The sequence below is a fragment of the Nymphaea colorata genome, chromosome 11, assembly GCF_008831285.2.
Source record: "Nymphaea colorata isolate Beijing-Zhang1983 chromosome 11, ASM883128v2, whole genome shotgun sequence".
Taxonomy (NCBI): domain Eukaryota; kingdom Viridiplantae; phylum Streptophyta; class Magnoliopsida; order Nymphaeales; family Nymphaeaceae; genus Nymphaea; species Nymphaea colorata.
In genome coordinates this window covers 10,452,218-10,476,085 of record NC_045148.1, presented here as the reverse complement: position 1 = coordinate 10,476,085, position 23,868 = coordinate 10,452,218, and the positions used below count along the sequence as shown (strand labels likewise).

General features: G+C 38.3%; 3 protein-coding genes across 7 annotated transcripts; all 3 read right to left on the bottom strand.

Moving 5' to 3' along the window:
* Nucleotides 1-895: 895 nt before the first annotated feature.
* On the bottom strand, nt 896-5,953 carry LOC116264075 (ribokinase). 2 transcript variants are annotated; one of them, XM_031644021.2, is made up of 4 exons: nt 5,104-5,953; nt 2,842-3,027; nt 1,480-1,720; nt 896-1,329 (listed from the first exon to the last, which is right to left on the bottom strand). In XM_031644021.2, exons 1-4 carry the CDS (start codon nt 5,776-5,778, stop codon nt 1,238-1,240), a joined length of 1,194 nt encoding a protein of 397 aa, XP_031499881.1. In that variant the 5' UTR covers nt 5,779-5,953; the 3' UTR covers nt 896-1,237. The 2 variants fall into 2 exon arrangements, with proteins under 2 accessions (XP_031499881.1, XP_031499882.1); XM_031644022.2 differs by having other exon boundaries at nt 1,480-1,675.
* Nucleotides 5,954-7,507: 1,554 nt separating this feature from the next.
* LOC116264077 (ribose-phosphate pyrophosphokinase 4) lies at nt 7,508-15,103 on the bottom strand. 3 transcript variants are annotated; one of them, XM_031644025.2, is made up of 9 exons: nt 14,743-15,103; nt 14,053-14,093; nt 13,000-13,178; nt 11,471-11,786; nt 9,234-9,329; nt 9,016-9,084; nt 8,751-8,879; nt 7,980-8,079; nt 7,508-7,894 (listed from the first exon to the last, which is right to left on the bottom strand). In XM_031644025.2, exons 3-9 carry the CDS (start codon nt 13,125-13,127, stop codon nt 7,764-7,766), a joined length of 969 nt encoding a protein of 322 aa, XP_031499885.1. In that variant the 5' UTR covers nt 13,128-13,178; nt 14,053-14,093; nt 14,743-15,103; the 3' UTR covers nt 7,508-7,763. The 3 variants fall into 3 exon arrangements, with proteins under 3 accessions (XP_031499885.1, XP_031499883.1, XP_031499884.1); XM_031644023.2 differs by having other exon boundaries at nt 7,508-7,897; nt 14,743-15,100; XM_031644024.2 differs by having other exon boundaries at nt 7,508-7,897; nt 14,747-15,100.
* A 2,185-nt stretch (nt 15,104-17,288) lies between these two features.
* Nucleotides 17,289-23,410, bottom strand: LOC116263807 (uncharacterized). Of its 2 annotated transcripts, XM_031643588.2 has the most exons (8): nt 23,209-23,410; nt 21,348-21,428; nt 21,072-21,154; nt 19,701-19,768; nt 18,132-18,238; nt 17,930-17,979; nt 17,766-17,848; nt 17,289-17,620 (listed from the first exon to the last, which is right to left on the bottom strand). In XM_031643588.2, exons 2-8 carry the CDS (start codon nt 21,403-21,405, stop codon nt 17,506-17,508), a joined length of 564 nt encoding a protein of 187 aa, XP_031499448.1. In that variant the 5' UTR covers nt 21,406-21,428; nt 23,209-23,410; the 3' UTR covers nt 17,289-17,505. The 2 variants fall into 2 exon arrangements, with proteins under 2 accessions (XP_031499448.1, XP_049936361.1); XM_050080404.1 differs by lacking the exon at nt 21,348-21,428.
* Between the last annotated feature and the right edge of the window lie 458 nt (nt 23,411-23,868).

The window sequence follows — 23,868 nt, the reverse complement described above, 5'->3', positions numbered from 1 at the left end:
CTGGGTGGAGGAAATTCAGATTTCAAGTGGGTCACTTTAAGTACAGCAGTACTTCAAACCGCTTTCTGTTGGATTAGAAGATGTCACATGATCGTTTATGCAATGCTCATATGTTTCCTTCTCAATCTCACAAGTAACTCTTTTAAGACTTTGGTGAAAGTATCTCAGTGGTGGCTGGTCCCTGCAGGTGGAAGAAGGATGTATACACTTGTTGCCTGAAATTTTAGTCATGGTGCAGGGGCTGTTTTTTCATGTGAGTGGGGAAGACTCACAAAAAATCCAGCTTTCACACAACTTTTGTCCTTTTAAGGTACATGGTCTTCTTTTGATTTCTCGAGGTACTGTCTTGCTATGCTTCAACTTGTACATCGATAAACTTTCTTTTACAGCACCAAAAAAAAATTAACATCCCTAACACTCGAAATGAAAACTGACCACCTACCAACCTCTGCCTTAAGTTTAAGCCATTACGCCAACCCCTCAAGCACTTGGCTGCATAAGACAAACGTTTAGATGTTAAATGAGACCAAATATCTGGTTTTCAAGTATAATGTTGTCCGGATATTTGAACACTCAACGTAGGTCCACTTCCATATCATCGTTATTCGCAGTAGCAACTTACTGACTTTGCCTTCATTAATGTTCATAGTAGCCTTCCTTGTCACATAGTATTGAATTGTTGGATCCGAATCATTTTACAAAGCTCGAGTCAGTACATGATTAGGAAAGACATACTTGGCAAACCCTTGAATTCAACTGGTTGACTACTGGGTCACCGGTCAGCAGGTTAACTTGGTGTCTCATCTGGGTTAAATTATAACCTTTTGTGATGCATTTTACTACAGATTGATGAATAAATCGAATGTATTCATGAAATAACAAATGATCAAGTAAATGCAATCAAATAAACAACGTCAAGTAGGTTTATTTATAATGAATGGCTGTCAGTTTACTTTTTTAGAGAAATTGAGTTTCCTGAGTCTTGTCCATCCAGCTACAGGACTATCCTGATTAAAAAATTCTGATCCCAGAAAAGGAATGCTACAAGATTAATAATAAGTTGAACAACTTTGACGTGGCCACCAAATAAGTTAGAGGAACAGGCAAACAAAGTAAAGCTTCTTTCTTGAAAATATGGACACTTGATTTGCGCAATAATTTTTATTGCCAACCAATGTCGGTAGAGGCAGCAATAAACACAGGGCATTATCTGGATGGACGTTGAGCTTCCTTGTATTCATAGAGACTTCAGAAGCTCCAATACTGCCGTTCTTTCTGGCATACTTGGAATGGCCCCTTTCACTTGCACACAAAGAGATGCTGCAGCAGCTGTCACAACAGGAAAGCATGATTCTTCGTTAGTTCCTCTGCTGCTTTTTCCCTTTCTTAAAAATAAAAATATAGCACCATGGACAATTGTTAAGGAAGAGGTGAAGGAAAAGAAACTTGTCCTTCTTTAGTCAGAAACTAGTGACACACCTGCAAACTTCATGCATTCAGCGTGAGACTTCCCCTCCACAAGAGCCACTGCAAAGGCAGCAGTAAAAGTATCTCCAGCTCCTGTAGTATCAACAACTTTTGATGCAGGAATAATGGCCTGCTTAATAGGTTCCTTTCCTTCGATAAAGAGTGCAGATCCTTTTTCACCAAGTTTCACCAACACTTGGTTCACACCCTGAATTTTCCAGTTGGAAGAGATCAGTTTTTCTAGTTTGTTTATCTGCTATCAGACGAAGAGATATTAAAAGGGCGTCCTTTCAGGACTCTATCATCCCCTTGGATTTTAACCTAACAAAAACATATTGAAGGTTGTGTCTTCTTATATTCCTACTTGGTTTGCTCAATAAAGAATGCAAGGTCATCCTGGAAAAGGTCATTTTGATTTGTTACTAAGCCTATCGCTACTACCTACTTAGCCAAATTTTAGTCCATATAGCTAACCTCAACTTCAACGTCTCTATCAGTGACAAATGGTATAAGGTTAGGCTTTGGATGGAACAGAGACTCAAAATAAAATTGAAGTTTCTTCACAGCGTGCCATCATTCCAATTGTACAAGAAAAGCTTATTTCAGATAAATAGGTAAAATATATTTTTTTGCAGAAACATGCAGATAAAACCACAAGTAGTAGCAAATAGCTGTTAAGATAGGCCTTTCATTCACTGGTCAAGATGTCAACTTCAAATAAAAATTAGCATCACAGAAATGCCATAAGAACTTTTATATAGTATTTGATGGCATAGTGATATCTTGTGCCGGCCTTTCCAGTAGATAGGTTATTGCTTTAGCAGAACCTCAAGAGTAATGGTCACAATCAGATCAAAAAATGAGGGAATTATGCCACCTCATAAATATGAATATAAAGAAAGCAATGAACATTTGGGGGCAAAAAAAAAAAAAAATTACAACTCAGCAGCTTAGTATTTATTATATTTGTTCCAAAATTATGGAAATCACCTTTTTTGTTTATAAAGTCCAACATAAATCACTTTGTGACTGGACTCGTTGGTTGCTTTAAGGTGTACTGGACTTGCATTCCTTTTTGTAAATTGGATGGGAAAACAGCATTTTTTCCACTCATTTTGTGCAAACCCCCATTATAAATGCTTATTCTCATAAAGAAAACCATAAAATGGACATATAAGCAACACCAGCAGCAGACAGTAAAACAAGTTGGCAAGCATAAAGTATTTTGATTCAGAAACTTGACTGCTGCAACATTTATAGATGATGTGCCAAAGTCCCTAAAGCAATGCATGAACAAGTTCTTATAAATAATGACCTAATGCAAAGTCCACGAGCTGAAGAAAGCTACTCCTACCATATGATTTAAATACTCACCATTTGATGGCATGCTGTTGCAGCCTGGCTAATCTGATCAAATGAGTCTGTTGGCAACCCAGTCAACCGTCCTAATTCAGACTCATTTGGGCTTAGGATATCAACAAGTTTCAGAAGTTCAGCAGGAAGTGGTCCATCCATGCCCCCAGCATCAAGAATGACTGGAACTTTTGCAGCTCTTGCAACCTTTAGAAAAGGGCAATCCATTAAAGCAAGAATACCAAAATAAGCAGAATCTAACCAGAAGAGCACACTAAATTGAAGTTATGATTGAGAGAGAAGTTAGTTTTCCTGAGACTGAAAAAAATAAAAAACGAATTAAAGGCACTAACCTTTTCCAATCTTTACTGACCAGGATTATGGAGATAATATTCACAAAGTATAACCAGATTTAAAAACATGACATCCACTTCTGCTTGCTTTCTGGCAAGTGCATATACTGATAGGCGGAACCATTTTATAGTGGCATACTCATTTACTTGCTCAAGAAAAATAAGACTTTTAAAGAATACTTTAAGGTTTATCTTGCATAAATGTAAATCCAAACAGATGTGTTATAACCGATTTATCAGCTTGAACCTAGAGTTCGAGTGCTAAATATTATCAAGATCACTTAGAAATACACAAAAGGCACAGCTTAAATCAACAAGAAGCCATAGGCAGTTCCCTGAAGTCAAGTACAGCTTAGAGAACCTCAAAATCAGATTTCTTGTTTCCCTTTCTGGGAACCTGTTGTTAACTCCAGTTGTTGCAGTTGAACTGTGACATCCTTTGAATATTCCAATATAGAGCATTTTCATGTGCACTGTTCTCATTGTTTAGTCTTTTCTGATAAGTCCCTGATACCTCAGATAGTCGAACTACAACTACAACCAGAATTGCAAGTCAAGAAATTTTAATAAGTGTAACAAGGTTGTCACTTTTGTTCTCTAAAAAGTGATGGACTAGTGGTTTCCTCCTACCCATTTCAGTGGCAGAAAGCCTTTGTTCTGAAGTAAACCTAGAATGCAATGTCATGAAGATGATTGGTGTTCTTTCATGGTTATACAAAACAAAGAAGAAAGTAGTGCACAACAATCTAATATGACGTGCCAGTGGATGTTAGACTGCAACTCACACCCAAAATAAATGGTAGCACCTTTCAAGACCTGGTTTGTGGACACAACCTGGCACCTTTTATTGCTTAGGCATCAATATTATATCCGAAAACATAATAAATGTTGACAAGTATAATGAGAAAAACAGCAAACTGAGATGCCTTTTGTTTATTAATAATCATGATCGAGTTTAGAGTGAAAAATTTGCCTCCTTCCTGTTTGTTGTCAACCATCTTTGACCCCACAAACTCTTCAACATGAGCAAGGAGGGCCTTTAGACTCACTAAAAGTTAGTACATAACTATGCTTGTTTTTGTTTGATCCCACAACCTCTTCACTATAAGCAAAGGAGAAATTGTTTTCCTTTCAGTTGACAAGAAAGGGCCGTCAAGGCCTTGAGATTCCTAAAAAATACATGGCTATGCTTCACAAGGAAGAACAGCAGCATGACATACATGGTTTAGTTAACAGAAGTATGTACTTTAGAAGAAAATCGAATCAGATTATTGTGTTGTATGATGCGACAAGCCCACGCAAGCACACTCACGGTAAAAAAACTGAACAGACCCAAGATGGCAAGTGACAACACACTTGCAGCACTAATAGGAGAGCACGTGACAGTATTATTAGCTTTTACAGAGCCCGAAGATGAAAGCGAACAACTGCTCAGCCTCAGAAGAATATCGAGCACATATCGTTCACAGATAAGAGAATTTTTTGTCAGCGAATGCCATAATAGCGGTGAGAATGGGTGGATAGTTCTTACATTTGATGTGATGCATTATTTCACAAACCAAACTTACTCTTTAAGACCCGTACTGTCCTAATTCATATTTCATATGGAACCAAATATATTAATAAAAACTACGGTCCCATCTAAGAACAAAACGTATCTTCAAAAGCAACAGCATGAAACACCACCAACCAGGAACTCAAAACATATCCTAATTCATATTTCGCACCGAAACCAAAGGAATTAGTGGATACAACAAATGCCACTGTAAGAACAAAATGCATCTTCAAGGCAACAACATGAATCACCACCGACCAAGAATCCAGTCCCCAACTAAACCGGCGAACATAAGTAATTTCTGTCGCCCTTTCCAAGTCCAAGCATTGTTCTTTTCGTTTTCCATTAATTCTGTGCAAAGTCCAGCAATCTCACCTTAGCAACCTGAATATTCACCCTGTCCGGTATCTCGCGCTGCAGCAGCACCACACCAGCCTTCTCAATGACGTCCACGTCCTCGGCTGGTAGCTGGTCCGGCCAACAGCACATGTTGGCACCGCCCACAATGATGATCGAGTTTTGCCCATCGGGCTGGAGCATCACCACGGCGTGCCCAGTCGGCGCGTCCTCATTCCTGCTTACGCGGTCGAGGTGGACTCCACCATTCCCAAGAGATTCGGCAATCAGCCTGGCGTGGGCGTCGCTGCCGAGTTGCCCGATGAAGAAGGTAGGATGGGAGAGCTTGCCGCCACATACCGCCTGGTTGGCACCCTTGCCGCCGGCGAGGGTCTGGCCGGTCTTAGCAGAGACGGTCTCCCCCTCCCTCGGAAGCCTGTCTATCTCCACGTATATGTCAGCATTGGCCGAACCCACCACCACCAGGGGCGGACTCTGGTCCTCCCCTAAAGAAGAAGAGATGATGGTGGCGGCGACCTTTGATGGGTTGTTCAGGCGACGACGGAAGGAGAGAGACCTGCTTCTGGAGTTACGGTTTGTGTAGAGATGGAGGTGGATAGGAATGGAAATTCTGGTCGTATGTGGCCTTGTGGCTGTGGGTCTGGTCGGATCCCATTGTTGGGGAGGAGATATGGTGCCTATCAAGCCTTCCATCTCTTCCCCCTTGCAGCTGGTAATGATGGTGGTGAATCACAGGCTAGCTTTGCAGCCAGTTCCCTTCCTTCCAAGTAGCTTTGTTGGATTCATATATGTCATGATTACCCGAGTTGCTGGTTGGTGCATCTTTCGTGGGCGGCTCTTTAATCCGTCTCAGCTTCTCCTGAACCGGGCCGTTTCTTTCTACATATCCATGGCTCTCGCATCTTGAAGAACATCCACAAATGAGAAAACGGTGAGATACTTCGTCTCTGTTTTCAGTCGAGGTAAAACATCATCCCTGTTCTTTGCTTTTGTGATGATTTTAAAATTGCAATCCTTGCTTCTGACTTCTTTCTGAATTCTACGTTCATCTCCGTATTTCTCCATTTGCCCCACTACTTGCTAAGAACTTCGACGGATCTCTTGTAATTTGGATCTGCTATTTTTGGTCAATTTCAGAGAATAGTGCGTGCATAAAGACCGTTTAACAAAAATTCTCTGTTCAAAATTTTCTATATTGCGGTTTCTCATATGCCGGCAAATGTAGAAAAAACCGTTGAGCAAGAAATTCAGAGACCATCTCTGGTCGGGCACTCATACTAACAGAAGTGTAGCTGAGAAACGTAAGAGGTGGGTTGAGTGTCAAACCCATCCGATTTCATAACAAAGCACTGGTAACGAGATGGTAGCTGCTCCATGCTCATGATTCCGATTGAGGAAGCTTGTTAACATGTAAATGCAATCTGCCGGATAACCTACTCCGATAGCAACAAAGAGACACAAGCAATGACGTCGTTCTGAAACCCCCGTTCCTCGTGCAAGTCGATCTGATGATGGTAAGATGGTTTACGGCCTGGCTGCTGACTACTTGGCGGGTGTTATGGAAGCTGAGAATTGACAGACCTTTCAATGAAGAATATTGCACGGGACATAAAATGGGGGATTTGATTTGAACAGTAGAGAATCTATAGACCATGTTTTCAATAAAATGAGGTTTTTTTTATCTTAAACTATGGTATGCATCCATTTTTCATATGTAAAAAAAGTAGGACCTCCATAATTTGAGGCACGATTGGATAGCAACAGAAGGTTGGCATTTCGCTGAGTCCCTGACTGGGACGGGAGCGGCCTTCAGGCTTCCTGTTGCCACACATGGCTACCCGCTTCGGCGGATCTTCCCCCATTGCATATAAGCTCTTTTCTGAAAGTGGATTCAACTTGCTTCTGCTTCACACTGTTTCTGAATCCTTCTCAATCCGATCGCCTACGCTAACTACGCTAATGGAATTGCACACTAGAGAAAATGGGGGATGTGATTTGAACAGTAAACCATCTCTACGTCATGTTTTCACTGATTTTTTATCTTAACCTATTGCATAATATTAAAACATTAGCTTACCTGCTTATATCATTTTGCACTGATAATAACCAAAAGGCTTATGGTGAATCCAACAATACATGCTCGATTGAAGCAACGTGTAAATATGAGTATTGAACAGGTGCAAACTTCACGGTACCAGGACCGAAGATGTCCACCTTCACGTCAGAATTTTAAATTATGTTTCGTTTTTTTTTAAATGATAGAACACAGAAAGCTTTTTTTTTTTTAACTAAATTAAGAAGTCGGTACCAAAGTTGTCTTTTTATCCTACCACCCAAGTTGAAGCATGTGGCCAGTTGCCCTGTTTAGGTATCAGAATGGTCGCTTAAATGTCGAGTAATGATTTTCTATCCCATGGCAAAATGTATAATAAGAATTTCCCCATTTCACAAAATGGAATTTTCCTTTAAGCTCCTTACAAGCCACTGATAGGCAAATACAGGATGTTCATCGAGCACAAAAAGAATATAATCACTCCCTCTTTCTTTCTCTCTCTTCCACAACATCTCCCAAAGTTTATTTCCTTGCTTGAAGCAACATTTTTATCCACTGGAATCAGAAATACAATTGAGTATGCAGCTTCCACTGGCTAATGAGAAACACCGACGTTTCATGCTCTTCAAATCTGAAGAGCACCAGCAATGGAACCTGCAAGACTGAGTACCTCAAAGGGAGCCTTGTTTTCCACCGCTTTCACCGTAAGAGGGCATGAATCGGTGATCCAGAAGTACGTAAAAGGCCTTGCGGAGCCTTCTGAAAAACAAGATTGGTGAGGAGTGGTAAGCCACAAGAAAGTTAACAAACAAAAATATCAGCAAGCAAAGAATACATTTACCATTTTTGCTAGGAATAAATCTCTCCCACGACCTCTTTGGAAACACACCATGAGTGACATAAGCACTGACCTTTGCAGCTCCATGAGCAGCTAAAACTTTCTGAAAGTTTAAGAAGACCTTATAAGTATCAAATCTCAAACATTAACTGACACAAGTTCACTTCCTTTCTCCATTCCCTTTTGTTTAAATCCACAGTATGAAGCTAATGCACAAGCATTTTATTAATATAAACAGAAAAGAAAGAAACGACCAACAGAAGGAAGTCTTGGGCAACACACTGTCAAGGAAATGATCATGACATCCAAGAGGAGATGATATAATACACAGGTGATATTTTGAACTATCTCATTGCGATAAACCAAAAAAAGAACAAGTGCGCAAGCACCACAAGATATTGAAAATATAAGAAATTTATATACCATGATGACATCAAGACGAAATGACGAATTTTGCATTTATATAGGTTTCAGTTTAACGGTTTCCTCCTTTCTTTTAAGTTTTTATGTTTCAATATTTCTATGGATTCTATTTTAATTTCGGCAAAGAATAATTTATCTAAACATGTTCCTTTCTAATTTGTGGTTCTCTTCAATTTGTTCACTTCAGCTAATACTAATACAAAAATACCATTGCATACTCTCCATGTTTTCTGTCATTCTGCAGTTGAACTTTTGAAGGAGTTACCAATAATGAGTGGCGCACATGGACAAAAAGTTAGTTCAACGATAGATATGTACATATTAACAACAGTGTATAGTAGAAGTCCAAACCTGACACTCTATAAGTGTACCACCAGATTGTACCAAATCATCAACAATTACAACATGGCAACCAGCAGGATTTCCTTCCTTCAGACGCACAATTCTCTTATCACCTTCCCGAACCTTGGTGCAGATCACCTTAAATATCCCATTCAGATCAAATGTGGTTAGATTATTGCTACTAGAAAAACTAGACAATAAGCATCATTTTGGAAAATGGTGGTCCATTGAGTGGAAAAAAGAAAGGACTCGGTGATGAGAAAGCAGCTCTGACCATTGGAAAGTGCTGCAACTGCTTATAGAAGCGCTTCCATGCCCCATCATCAGGGAACGCCACAACAATCTGAAAGTAATACAGAAAAAAGGAATAGTAAGGATTCATATACTTCGAAAAGGTAAAGCAACTATAAAAATTTAGACGGAAAAAGGAACTAGAACTGAAGGGCAACTTTTCCTAAAAACAATACAAAGAACAGTCAATGCAATTCTTACATTTTCAGAGTCAGGAAGCAGGTGAAGCCTTTGCTTCAGCAGAGGAATTCCAGACTCGAAGCAAGGCAAAACATGATCACCAAAATAAAACCTTTCCTGCAAGTACCAAAAATACAATCTTATAGGGAACAGATTATGGCATAAGTCATGAAAATTAGGCAGTGAACCCACAAACAACTACAGCTATAATATGCCAACTAATATGTCTAACATGGTCAGAACTGCTTTGTATGGTCACAAAAACTTAGCCTCAAACAACTAATAGACATTCTGTACTTCATGGGCCATGGCTGTATAACTTTTAATTGCCAATCAAGGCGCCCGTGATATCACTAGAAGGCCAAACCGGTACATAATTATACTTTCATTTGAACAGAGTAACATGTTGCAATTGTTTTTATAAATTATACAGTATAACTAATATAGAAGGCAATGTAAAATGAGAGTCAATGGAGTATAAACATTACAGTTTACATTGTAACTAGCTCCCACCATTTACAGAGCTAACCATCATTTCCAAGGCCTACTTTAGACCAAGATTCCAATAAACTCAGAGATGTCCTTAAGAACAAGAGGGAGGCAGATCAATATCCAAGCTCATAAAGACCGGATTATTTCATTCTTTCATCCAGACGTAGGATCCCTATAACTCATAATACACTTTTAAACGGTGACCTTTGGTACCACTATGAGGACCATACTAATGCTTGAAGGAAAAGAAAGACCAGATCCAAGCTTATTTAAGGATTAGTAAAATAGCAGGCACTAATGTATCCAGATGGCAGACAGCTGTATCTACATTTTGTAGGGCTTGATAAGCTAGCTCAGAAAATGATGGCAAGGTTATCAGACAACTTCTAACTAATCCTTCCTTTTTACCCAGTATTATCCCAAGGTCGCTGACAATAAGTAATTGCTCACAATACACAACAAGCATGCAAGTAGATGGAAAAGCACCAAACATAAATGTATGTTACTACCACATTTAAGATTTTACACTTAGGGAAATTCAAAATTTCTGAGGTCATGCTTCTGGAAATAGAAACACATAATTCAGAGGTGGGTGTTATGGTACCCCACACATGGGGAAAGGATTTGAGAGCAATCCTATATTGAAGTTCAGAAAGTGAAACGATTTTGAGCTTTCTAGAGTATAAAATTAAGTCAGCTGCAAGACGTGTCGGGACCAATTCTGCTGGACATTCAGCCAATTTCAAACATGCTTTTAGATCTCTTGGAAACTTATGTTATTGAAGGGAGTGCTTTGGAAGATCCTTTGAGAAATCATAAGGAGTTTATATGCTTCTGTCCCATACTACCGACATTCAAGCCAGCTACAAGACAAGTTCAAATCCATCAGACCAGGCACTTGCCAATTTTGAATGGAGGTATAGCCCATGACTTAATAGTATTGCATTTGGAGATCAGTGAGTGGGTCAAGGGCAGTACCACACCATTAGTCAATGAGAATAGCATTTTGGCAGCCCTAGAAGCAAGAATTCTTGCACTAAGCAATATCATAGGGTGTGACTGGTCCAGTATGCAACATAGGCATCCCTTTCATAGCATCAAAGTAATGAACCTATACAAGGGGCAAAGGGAGGTATTCAGAAATGTAAGCAAGAAAAAACATAATGTTTCTTTGATCAATTTTCCTGCCAAAGGCACCAAATCAACACTATGAAGCCAAAGTTCATATGATTGTTGTAGAAAGAGTAGCAAAAACTAAATAAGTGGAATATGAATGACACTATTATGCCTTTTTAATATGGTCGCACATTTTTTTTTGGGAATATTTCTTGATGAGAAATCATGCTGTCAATATTCAACAGTACAATTCTTTTGGAACTCCACGCAAAAAAAAAAAAAAAAAAATCATGATGAGAAATCTTGTTATGAATGAACAAAAGGTAGACATGGAAATGCATGAGTTTGCAAATTCATATTCTCATCCCCTTTAGCTTATGGATGGCCAAAACTAATGATGGATTTCAAAGAACAGTGAACATAAAAGGAGTTAGCAAGCCAAGTAAAGGGCTAAACTGCACATATAAAATTTCAAAAAGAAGATACATATAAGAGAAATTAAATCTATACCAAGAGCTGGCAATAAACAACAGTTTCACTGTTGCAGGAAACTTGAGAAATCAAGCTCATAGCTGTATGGCAATTATGAAGGACTACCGACTTCATCAAATGATAGACAACGCAAAATCGCAAATATAAAGTAGTCAAACCTGCAAAGCATGAATATCATATGTAACCAAGCTAGTTGGACCACCACGAGATATGGGAATATTTGACAGTATACGTGCTAAGGTAAATGCAGTAGCAACATCCCCTTCCTCTTCCATCCGTTCAAAGGAACCAGTAGGAAAAAATGGTAAAACCAATGAAAAAGAAGCAACAAAAAGCCTCGGCAAAGCATATATGACAGAAAGCTGCTCAAAGATGACTGCAGGAGAGCTAAAAGAAGCTAGAAAAGCAACATGCTGGCCCCGAATATCATGTGCATTGTTAATGAACAGGTTTGGGAATCCATCATCAAAGGACCTGTTACACAAGCACAAAGATCAGTTTCTATAAATTAGAAAATCCCAACACTTCTATTAAATGCGAAGAGCAGCTTCAAAGATCACTGTAACAGCATCAGTTTTATTCCAAACTAGAATACAAGTTAACCTCCAAACGATGGAAAGAGATTAAACAAGAAAAAAATACCAAAAGTACGCTAAAAGATGGTTAATAAATCAACACTAAGGCAGCGCCTAGTGCCTAGGCGGACTAGGCGCGCCTAGGCAAAAAAGGCGAGGCGACCTTTTTCTTTTTTTTTTCGGTTTTTTCAATTATGTTAACCATTACTAATAAAATTATGTACTTACTGACTGAATTGTAAGCTTCTATTCCAAGTAAAACATCAAAAACTGTTCTGTTCTGTTCAAATTGAATGATTATACTTTGAAAGTAAAGCCAAAAAGTAAAACATGAAAAACTGTTCTGTTCTTGTTTACATGACAGGTTAACAGTACATTTCCAGCTTGTTTACATACAGGAAAACTGAGCTGTTCTGTTCTAGTTGATGCCTTAGTTTGATACACAAAAGAAAACACGTCATTCTTGTTTACATACTGGATACAATGCTTGCATTTCTTATAGACTATTTCAGTTATAGACCTTACAGACTATTTCATTTGAATCATTTCAAACAAAAATCATATCAAATCAGTACATATAATATACGTTACAACTTACAAGTTTACAACAGATTGTACATATACCATATAATATACATATAACACACAAAACACCCTCACAAATGAGAAAATAAATCTATATTCAGGTTGAAAAAGTGAAGTATGGACGTATTTCTCCAATTACTAGACATGCACTAAACAAGAGAAACTGGTGGTCTTTTTACCAACCTAGGTTATAAACTTTAAAAAATTTCTAGACATTAGATAAAAATGAAATGAAGGAGAACCTAATAAGAAGACAAATACAACTAGATGAAAATGATACAAAGAATGTTTGAATGATGATAAAAATTAATGAAAAATAATTTAGTTTAAGTTTAAAATTTTAAATCAGGGAAAAATGCAATCAAAACACTAAAAAATCACGATAAATTCATTTTTACATTTTTTTTCAAAATATCACGATTCTCTCCTTTTTTTAAGTCTTTCTCATTTTTTCTATTAATATTCGCGATATCTGTGACATTATGAAGGACAAGCATTTGAAAACAGCGGAAGAGAAAGAGAATGACCTCCAAGAGATGGATTGCAACAGAATGCAATCTGACTCAGCAGCAATTGCACGAGCAAGATCTTCATACTCCACGCAGTAGAAAAGGTATATCTGCTTCTTCCTATTATTTGCCTTCATCACCTCCATTTTTTCCACTCAAAACCAATAACCCACAATATTTGTATAGCCTTTGAAGGTCTGGAAGATTTTCCCGGAAAAAAAATTAGGTAAACCATATCAACTTGCCTAGAATGAATTTACAAACAAAAACAATATAGCAATCCAATGATAAAATGAAAGACAGCAAGTCCATAGTGATAACAGGCATCCAATCACTATCAAATGCACAGCAAGATTGAACTGAGCAGAACTTTGACAGAAGAACGCAACAGAGAAGCAGCAGAACCACGGCAAGATTGAACCGTTCTACAAATCAAAAGTAACAAACACAAGGAAAGGCACATATACATTGAGAACAGGAAACAAACATATACGTTGATACCAAAGTGGAGAAAAGCAGATCAGGAACAAGTTGATATTCAACCACAAAAAATAAACACATAGACTGTGAGCAGCACGTACACAAAGCATCAAACACCAAAAATCAAGAAGGACCACATTTTTTCCATTTACGACATCAACATCCATACAGCATACAAGAAAGGGAACAGAGGGAAAATCATTTCTAGCCGGCATCATTCAAAAGGAGAAAAGAAGATGTCATACAACAAAGAGAAAAATATAGAGAAGAATAAATGAGGGTGTTCAGCAGATAAACTGCCCCTCCCTGCTCCAGGGCGTGAGGAGGAACCTATAATTTGCTTATAGATTTCAAAATCTAATGGTAACTAGAAATGAAATTCAATTTCCAACGGTAACATTTAAGTAGGATTTAAAACCTAACGGAGTTGTAACTCTTTCATCATTCCCCAAAATAGACAGTAAAACTTAGCTTTCTCTCCAGAAGAGAACTCACAAGATCCTTCTACATGTCATACTGGGCATAACAATGAAAAGAAAAAACAAACTAATTTTTATTTACAGCAGAAACTTGGATGGCTTGACCAATTACCTGTGCTTAGCTGCCTTGCTTGAGAGCTCTATCTCACTTCGCTGAAATGGGAAAATACTTAAACAATAAGTCTAATGACTCGGGGAGCAAAAGAATTCTACATTCTATTAGTAAAACATAATTCAATGAGAGAGATTTTGAACTACACAAAATAACACAGGTTTCATTTGTGCTTGCTCTCAGCTTTTTTCTCGTATATCTGCTCTATTGCCTCAAAGGGAAACTCACCCTCCTCAATGAGTTCCCACTTCCACCCTTGAAGGACTCACTCCTCCATGGAATCTTTGTGACTAATGACCATTCTCTATTCAATGAAGACTCCTCAAAATTTACAAATTATGCCTCCCAAGGCTTCCCTTAGTTAATTATGAAAATCCAAGGTCGACAACAAGTTAACCAATGAAGGAGTGTAAAGAGGACAAATCTACATCTCTCTTCAAAGAAAACCCTTGAACCAGAGAGGACAAAGAAGACGCCAAAGAGGGAAGGAAAAGAGGGAGAACATGCAGCATTGGGGTTTGAGAGCTTAAGTTTCCTGCAACGCTTGTAGGAGATGCTGCGTCGGTTCACGAAGAAGAAGAACACCATAAAACCCCTCTGCCTCCGCCGGAAATGCGTGCCGAAAATGGGCCAAGGGAGAGACAGGGGGTGCAAAAAACGAGGAGAGAGAGAGAGAGAGATTGAGTTTACCTACCACCACCGCAAGCCACCGCCCAGGAGCCGCTGGAAGACGCCCTGGTGAGCAACTGCTGGAAGACGCCCGCTGAGGAGCTGCAGGCGATGCTGGCGGAGGAAACGAATAGACTCTGTCCACTCTCGCAGAAGCTAGAGACTGGAAAATACACAACACCAGAAGGCGCGCAAAAAATGCCCGATCCTCAGATGGTAGGAGGGGTCATCACTTATACCGCGAACCCGCAAGCTTGCGTCGGCATAACTTTTATCGCGAGAGAGAACGATCCCCATGCGTTCGAAAGAAGAGGAAAGAAACCAAGGTTTTTACAGAATCGATTCCACTGCAGCGAAAAGCGCGCGCACAGAGACGACAAACGGTGAATTAGATTTTTGTCCCGTCAGCAGAATGTTGATAAGGTGACTTAAAAAGCACCTAAACCTCAAGCCCATGACGTCAAAAGGCCAGCCACCACCACTTGAAGCCCCTATCAAAAATGGATCGGCCAAAATAGGCGATCTAAACCCACCGATTTTGAGGAACATTTGAATCGGCCTCCAAAGCGAGCATGCTTGCCTACACAGTTCAATAAAAAAAATTTATTTATATACTGATTAACCTTAAGTTTTTGCATATTTATACATATAATGTCCCTCAAATATATATATATATATATATATATATGGGGAGTGCTCCTCAACTAAGTATAATATGATTGGCTTTGCCATTAAGTCGAGGCCGATTTAGGCCGATTGGATCTGATTTTAACAACAATGGTTGAAATCACTAAGCAAAGCATGTGCAGAACTTCACTCTGAAATTCAACATGGACTGGAAAGAAAACAACAAAAGGAGGGCAGCGCGTCCCACCAACTGCTCGACTTTTCATTGGTTCTTGGCGGGATTGGTCAACATTTACAAATACAGGCGTTGTCTCGTCTCTCATGGTCAGAGCTTCGGTGGTTGGTGTGGAGTGAGTTGTTGAGTAAACAAAGCCTGTGGCTATCATTGAGTATGGCCTAAAAATAAATAAATAAATATTATATATATAATTTTAAAAAATTTCACTTGTTTTATATAAAAATTTATTTCTGTTTTAAATTGAAATTTAGAAACTTTAATTCAGTCCCTTGGTAAATAACTTTTGACTCCGCTCCTGTTGTAAGCTCCATCACCTTGTTGATCACGTGCTTTACAAAGCATTATTTTGGAGTTTCTTTGGGGCCAACAACAGTCGGCTGTGAAACTGAAATACTGTCCAAGATAACTAGTTTATGGTCTCAACGGGCATAGTGCACTAAGCCGGTAAGGCAGTTCATATATTCAAGGGATTCCAGGTTTGAATTTTGTGACCGTTGTCACATTACGGGGTATGTTATTTGTCTATGCTGCAAACGGTAATAATCTGAAGACGGGATATTTGAAAGAATATGTGAATAAGGATTTAGACATAATAATAATGTCGATGATATATGTAGTGGTAGGTGGAAGGATCGGCGGAGTAGGAAGGCTGTGTTGTGTTTGTTAGGATGTCACACATCAAGGGTAGGTTAGGTGGAAACAAGAGATGCTCGAATAGTAGCACACTCGTTTTCTCTATGCATTATTTTGATTGGATCCTCGATCACTTGCCACTACACCTTGTCGTAGAGTTTCTTTTCCTTTTTTCTATACTGCAGAGGATAATTGCTGACCGCCAAAAATGCTTTGCAATGATTAAACTCAACTGTGCAGGTTAGGTGCCTTGAAGCCGTAGCTCTTGGCCTTGACATGTTCTGGTGCAGAGTTTACATCAAGCTTTCATAAATTTGCATGAATCACTTATTAGAACTCGTCGATCAAGCCTTGTTTGTAGAATATGCATCAAAATAGTTTATCTTATTAAACAGAAATTTTCAGAATACAAGTTTCAAGAAGATAATTCCAGAAAAAAATAAAGTGATTTGATAATCAAATAAACCGTAATAATCTTTCTCTCTAGTTAGTCGGTGATAAAACAGTAACTATGGTTACTTTAAAATTTTCGCATAGAAACTCACACAATTTGGCAAGAAAGGAATTTAGTCAAATGGCATGCACACTTTCTGCATGAAAAAAGTGAGGACCTGCATACATAACACACTCAATACTTTTTTGAACGTCACCATTGTTATCAACATCTATCTGCCCGGATGCTGTATCTGTTTGCTTATCAATATGGCATATTCGCTGATGCGTCGGGGCATGCCTGCCTATTTTCCCTTTATCTGATCTAAAAAATAGTTTTAAATAGAATTCATTTGAAAACTAAAAAATAAAGGCACGTATAGGCAGCATCATATTGTCAAGGGGCCGTTATGATGCATATCGGCTCAGCAATCTACTCTGATTTTGACAATATTGGTGGTCATAAGGTTGATGACATACTTCAATCCTTATGCAGCTACATGATGTTCAGATAATGTAACGAAGACTAACACCGGGATCACATGGACATTTAAAAATAAAGAGTTAAATGTTCACAAATTATCAGATGACCCAAAATTTCAACTGGTAGAAACAAAAATAATCAAATGAACAGGTGAGAGAATACAAGGGACCAACATTTTTATTGCTGCAATAAGTAACTCAAACAACGACAGTTAAATATCAGTGCTAATGTGGTTTTAGCAACCTTTCTCATCAAAATGAAAGCTCCTGGTAGCTGTTGGCAGTGAAAAAGCGAACTCCATCTAGTTCAGTCTTCCTCGTTACACTCTTTACACTCGGAGATCATTATTGAGTTTCCAGACTATATGTTTTTAATGCGCTTTAGCCACATGCCCATCAACAGCAAAGTTTCTGGTAGCTGCTGGTAATGCTACACGGATCCCATCCAGTTCAGGTTTTGCAATGATTTGGCAACCGAGCCTAGATCTGTCCACACCATATAGAACTTTCAGAACACTGATTGAATCAGACATGAATTTTTTTTTATATCTAGAAATAAAAAATTAAAGCAGAACATTACAACACAACTCAGAGAGAGAGAGAGAGAGAGAGAGAGAGAGAGTAAGCTCACGTCTTAGTAAGGCCAAATGCCAGGTCCAACATGTCATTTTCTTCATCCGTAGGATCCTCTAATTTGTTGTAGAACTCCATATCCTAAAACAGTGCCGGTTCTAAAACCAATCAGTTCTGGCAATAGAAATACTGCATATGTGAGAAACCAGATCGATGGTGTACCGTCACAATCACGTGGCATGTGGAACAGGCAAGTGAGGCTTCACATGCTCCTGCAGATAAGATCATCCCCCAAAGGCATAATAACCACGTCACTCAAAATTGAATACATAGAATCTGACTATACTACAGAGAAATATGTCAATGACTCAACAATATGAGATATGAAACGGACATTAAAGGAGGCATTCAAGGGTGGGAATACCTTCAAGTTCTATGTCATTGGCATGAGCAGCTTCTAAAATAGACATTCCGACAGGAACCTTGACTAGGTTCTCTTCTCCATCTTTGTCAATGAATGTCACTGAAATCCTGCCTTAGAAAACTTAAGCAGCATGAGATCACCGGGTTCAACACAGTGGAAGTGCCAATTCAAATTTGCAAGTGCAACAAGAACCAGAAGAACAAGCAAGAGCCTAAAATGCATTCCATAAGCAAGGACCCATCATGGAAGATTAACTGGCATTTGAGGAGCAAGCCTCCATAAAGCATTAACAGAGGCTGTGTAAATCGTTTGTATAGCATGTATCTACAAAATAATATCATTTCTCGGTCAGTTTGTATAAATTATTTGTATTGCATGTATGTAAACAAGATGATTTATCAGTCAAGAAAGGTTAAACAGACAAAACAAAGCCCCTCCAGGTGGAGTTTTGTACGCTAACATAAAATAAATCAATCACAAAAAGATACTGTTCTCAGAACATTTTCAAGGTTGCTATTCTTTGCGTAATAAAGGCCACTTACCAAAAACCAGAGAAACTTAAATCTTGGTTGAGTCCACCCTAGGGGATTGATTGAAAAATAAGAACAAATGTCCAAAAATAATGACTTGGATGCTTCATAAAGTTCCCAAACAAAATTAGCAAATATAATCCCACACTGTCCTGTGTCCTACTAGGACATGATCCAATTTCAACCTGCCAACTATTAGAGGTCCTTTGCTTTTTCACTTTCCTGGCTTAAGGATCACTGCAGAGTATCCAAACTTAGAACCTTGGGCTTCAAAAACTACCTCAGATGTAGTAGAAGAAATCACTGAGTACTCAAAACCTACTCGACTGAAACATCACACAAATAACATACAGTTTCAATCCACTCAAGTGATTAAATCTTAAGATGCTGCTAGAACATCAGCCTAACAACAACTATAAAGGATGCTCCAGAATATCAGTCATGTCAGGAATTTCCAGGCAACCCACATCTAAACATACTCCATTCCCTACTTTAGCAATCTGAGGAAGTTCAGATAGAGTACTAGAGTCATACACTATGCAGTAGGAAGCAAATTTACTTCTATTTGCTGCATCACTTTGAACTTCTATAGGGAAACATTAGTCTGTTATAAGATCTTGGATCAGCCAAATTTCATCTCTCCTTGATTAACCAAAAAATAAACCATAACAGAGCACATTGTAGATTACATGTCCATTCTGCTTTCCATAACCACCCCAATTCACATTCTTTGTTCGCTTTTCTAAGTTCAAGTTTTTCAAACAAATACATTCTAAATGCAAGGATACAATTTAGTCACGTGTACTTCAATTTCAGAAAGAAACGAAGTGGCAAAAACATACAATAAAAGCATAAATCAGTCATGTGTATATATATATATATATATATATATATATGTATGTATGTATGTATATGCAGAAGATTCATAATATTATGAAGAATGCTGCATAAAAACTGAACCACATAATCCAGCTCCCAGCACCATGACTTAAAAAAAACATCAAATGGGAACACAGTTACATGGGAAAGGGAACCTCACATTTCCTTCTCTTTCTTTTGTTGATTTCCAGAATCATGATCTTCAGTAGATGTTGTAAATGAATGCTTCTGTCAAGTACATATATTAGTTCTGGCTATTTCTTAAAGAAAGAACAAGTAGAGAGATCAAACAAATGAGACAAATTAAACAAGATCATTGCATATTAGAGAAGCAAGATGTAAATTCCACAAACAAACACATGCCACATGCATGCATGGAGGGAAAATTGCTTAGAGAAAACCATTTATTCCCATCACCCTCTTTCCATACGCAATCAACGATTAAGCATTTTTTTCTGTCTTTGCAATAGCAATTTTTTTTTATTTAAAGCGTCGATGAGAGACCCAAAGTTCACTAGTTGAACCATTTTAATATCTTAAATACATGTAAACCCTTTTTCCGTTAGAAGATGAATATCTATCAGAGGCAAAATGATAGCTGCCAGCTAACTAAGTCTGTAATCAGAAAATAACTTGCCCACACCAATCTCACCAAGAATTAGGGTAAAGCCCTCTCAGCTCAAGGGGTTCATTTCATTAAAACCTCAAGCCCAAATAAAATCACATAAACAGTAATGCCCTTATAAGGGACTGAAATGGGTCACTTGCTCTTCAGGACCTGATCCAACACTTCATTAGTAATATCTCCTGAACTACTAATATTTACATTTCTGGGTCTGTTGCTGCACAAAACACCCCACAATTTGAGGCAGCATATAAACTCATTATATTAACAGAAGGAAGCTGACTTTTTCATGTGATTGAGTTGCACATTGATTGTAATGAAACATGAGCTGACCTCTTGTTTTTTCCTGTAACTTCAATGATCACTGCAGTACCTATTTCACCTGTGCAGACACCTTGCCTTATAGGAACCAACATTCCCTTTCTCCATCAAGCTTCATTCCTTGTTAAAAAAGAAAAAAAATGACGCAAAACAAGCAGCTCCAAATGACAGTGGCAAGTTCTGGATCAGCTAAATCTCCTTCTGAGATTGTAAATGAAGAGAAGAATGACAAACTACTGCTATATACAGAAAAAATAGAAGACAAAGAATCTCAAGAGATCTACAAATATCCTCCAAGGCAAAGGCTTGACAAATTGAGATTTTGCTTTTAGTAGAATGGACAATGTTTGGAACTCACAGTTCAGACCAATTTCGGGTTTTTAAATAGAGCATTCTCTTATATTTCTTGCAAGGGAATTTCAGAAATTTATGCTTTATGAGGAGTGTTAAAACAAAGAGCACAGATGGGCTGAAAAACCAACCGGAACAAATGCCCATTCATTCAAAAAATATGATGATGACAAAATTTGCACAGGCAGAATATGACCATCTTATATAAAGAAGCAAAAGAAATAGAATTCTCACCATATACGGAAAATAATGACTTCGTGGCATTTCACTGTGGCATGCCAAAAGATGGAGTCTTCTAGGTAAAGAAGAAGTTTGTCCTGAAGACAGTAAGGAATTGTAAGCCTTCAAGAAAGAAAATGCAGTAACTGTGGGCAAGCCAAAAACACAGAACCAGTCTTTTTATGTACGATCTTTGCCATCCATTAATGCAGAATTATGCATGGTTCAACAAAAATGGATGCTCAATTGCCTGCTGCACCATTTGATGATTATGTAAAAAAGTAACTATACCTCGTCTTAACCCCAAAACCATCTGTATTCCTAATTGTGAAAGCCTAGGAATTGACATAGTTGCACTCTGATTAGGAAAGCCTGGGGGAAAAACAGAACAAAACAAAACAGGCTTCAGAATACATGCATGTTGAAAATATATGTAATAGTTTACATTTATGTGCACATGAATCAGAAAAGTGTTTTGAAGTTCCACTAAAATTATATCTCTCAAATAATAAACAAAATACTGCCTTTGGGAACTGTATTATATTTAAGGCAAAACGTAAACGCTTGGCAAGCATGAAGTTTGCAGCCTGACTCAATTCAAAATCACAGAAAGAAACTAACTCTAGTCGGTCAAATGTAAAAAATAGAACAAAGACTTATAGTATGTTTTTGCTACAGTTGCACCGTGGGAGTAGTCAGGAAGATAAACACATAGTATTTTTTTGCTACCATTGCTTGGTAGGTAGGATATAGGAATAGAGGATTAAGAGAACAAATAGTCATCCAAAACACGTTCTTTTTTCAAAAACCAGTTTTATACTTCAAAAATAGGTCAGCCGTATAAAACTGCAAAAAAGACCCATCTTTTGAAAAAAACAACAAAATGAAAAAAAAAAAACACAAAAAAGTGTTTTCTTTTTTGTGGTTTGTATTACTGCACTTTTATTGTAGCATTTTTAGCATTTTATTTTTAAGATTTTTCTTTTTAATTTCTTTTAAAATTTCCTGAGATTTTCTCGAGAAAAACCTCGCCGTTCAAGAACAGTAAATGATATTTGTGACTATGGTTGGATAGAACACTAATTTGAAAATCAAAAATATTCCTTAGGTTCAAGATAACAAAATTAATCAATTTCCAGCTTCTGTAGTCAAAACAAAATATAACTCAACTGCTCAAGCATACGCAAAAGCCAGAAAGACATTTGTTTGATTAGGAACGAGAGTGGTGACTCTTATGTTAAAATATGTCACTGCAAAGGAGTCAAAGGCAGACATAGCACAGATGAAACAACATAATAAGAAAACGAAATATAAAGCAACCCAACAAGCATCAATCAATAAACCTTTTACAAAAGCACGATCAGGTTTTGATTGAACTAATAACTGAATGATACTACTGCCATAGCAATGCCCGGATCATTGAACTAATAACTGAATGTAATAACCGACTTATGACTAAACGACCACTCCTTCTAAACTGTTAGAACCGCAACGTTCTCAAGGAGATCAATTAACTTATCTGGTCATAACCCAGAAAGGAAAGTCTCACATAGAAATTCTTTAAAGAACGTTGAGCAATGGTTGATCAGTTGCACAACGTGTAGTTTATTTATGGTAGTGATACACGCTTGCCTCTTTCTCCTTAAAATCTCTTGATGCATAAAGGAAAGACATATTCTATTGACATTATGACACATAAGGAAATTGGTCTCTCTCGCTCGTGGATGTAGGATCCAAAGCTGAACCACGTAAACTGTGTGCTACCATTTCTTTTTACCATCTTCTTCTTTAATCAAAATCTCAGTCGTTCATAAACAGTTAACAACTGAAAAAGGAACAGCTCATAGATACAGCAGCAAAAGGAAAAGCTAACTCAACTTCATTTTCTATCATTCCAGGACAACAAATTGATTATCCACTCAAAATATAAGCTACTTTAAGAAGAAGAGAAAAATGTCGCGATCAATTTACACTCCACAAGACACCTTGAATGTCTTTACGGATATCAGGAGTGAACATGAAGGCCCAAAAAGCACACAAAACGCTGCCAAATAAGAGAAGACCAATGCAGGCCCCGGCACAATCAAGAGTTCAACACACAATAGAGTCGCAGACACCCAAACACCACGGAAAGAGAGAGAGAGAGATTCACCGGAGACCAGACTGTGGAGACAACACCCAGCGCTGGCGGCCTAATCGTTTCAGCGTCGCTGCTTGGGCGTTGATGGGAGGGAGAGGAGACAGCGGGCTGCCGCAAAAGGAGGACGAAAGTTTTGAGGGGCTTCGGAGTTAGAAGGGCGATGCCCGACGAAACGGGGGTTGACGCCCACGGGGATCTGAAAGGGAGAAGCTCATATGTAAACGGGCCGCAAGAGTTTTTACGAACCGAGCTCGCGTGTTTGGTTCAGTGGGTAAGGGTAAAACAGTCTTTTCACAATACGGATCTGGCTCCTTTCTTTTGGAATCCGAGTTCGTTTTCGATCCCCATTGAATTTCCTTGCATCAGATCGATGTCGAGGGTTTGGATCATGGATCCGATAGCCGCATAGGTTTGAAATTTACATCCAGTTCTAGGTTTTACAAAGCACAATTGAATTGAAAAGCGAGGAGAAGGTGGCGTGCACCCGAATGATATTGAGGATTGATTCTTGACTTGATTTTCAGACAATTTGAGTCTGAACTTTTTGTTTGGATCCGGATTTTAGTTTCTGGATCTAATCTAGATCCGTGGGTGATTTTTTAATCTATTTTTTGTTTTTGGCCTCAATTTGGTTCCCGAGCCTAATAATGAGTTTTTTTTACCACATTTTGT

Excerpts from the sequence above, each read along its gene's own strand:
- LOC116264075 (XM_031644021.2), bottom strand. The coding sequence starts at position 5,778 with ATGGAAGGCTTGATAGGCACCATATCTCCTCCCCAACAATGGGATCCG. Across the intron at positions 1,721-2,841 it reads CAACAGCATGCCATCAAATG|ATAAACAAACTAGAAAAACT; the intron begins GTGAGTATTTAA and ends GTCTGATAGCAG. Across the intron at positions 1,330-1,479 it reads TGAATGCATGAAGTTTGCAG|CTGCTGCAGCATCTCTTTGT; the intron begins GTGTGTCACTAG and ends CTGTTGTGACAG.
- LOC116264077 (XM_031644023.2), bottom strand. The coding sequence starts at position 13,127 with ATGGAGGTGATGAAGGCAAATAATAGGAAGAAGCAGATATACCTTTTC. Across the intron at positions 9,085-9,233 it reads TGCTTCCTGACTCTGAAAAT|ATTGTTGTGGCGTTCCCTGA; the intron begins GTAAGAATTGCA and ends TATTACTTTCAG. Across the intron at positions 7,898-7,979 it reads ATTTATTCCTAGCAAAAATG|AAGGCTCCGCAAGGCCTTTT; the intron begins GTAAATGTATTC and ends CTTGTTTTTCAG.
- LOC116263807 (XM_031643588.2), bottom strand. The coding sequence starts at position 21,405 with ATGTCAATTCCTAGGCTTTCACAATTAGGAATACAGATGGTTTTGGGG. Across the intron at positions 21,155-21,347 it reads GGTTTTGGGGTTAAGACGAG|GACAAACTTCTTCTTTACCT; the intron begins GTATAGTTACTT and ends TACTGTCTTCAG. Across the intron at positions 19,769-21,071 it reads GTCATTATTTTCCGTATATG|AAGCATTCATTTACAACATC; the intron begins GTGAGAATTCTA and ends TGTACTTGACAG.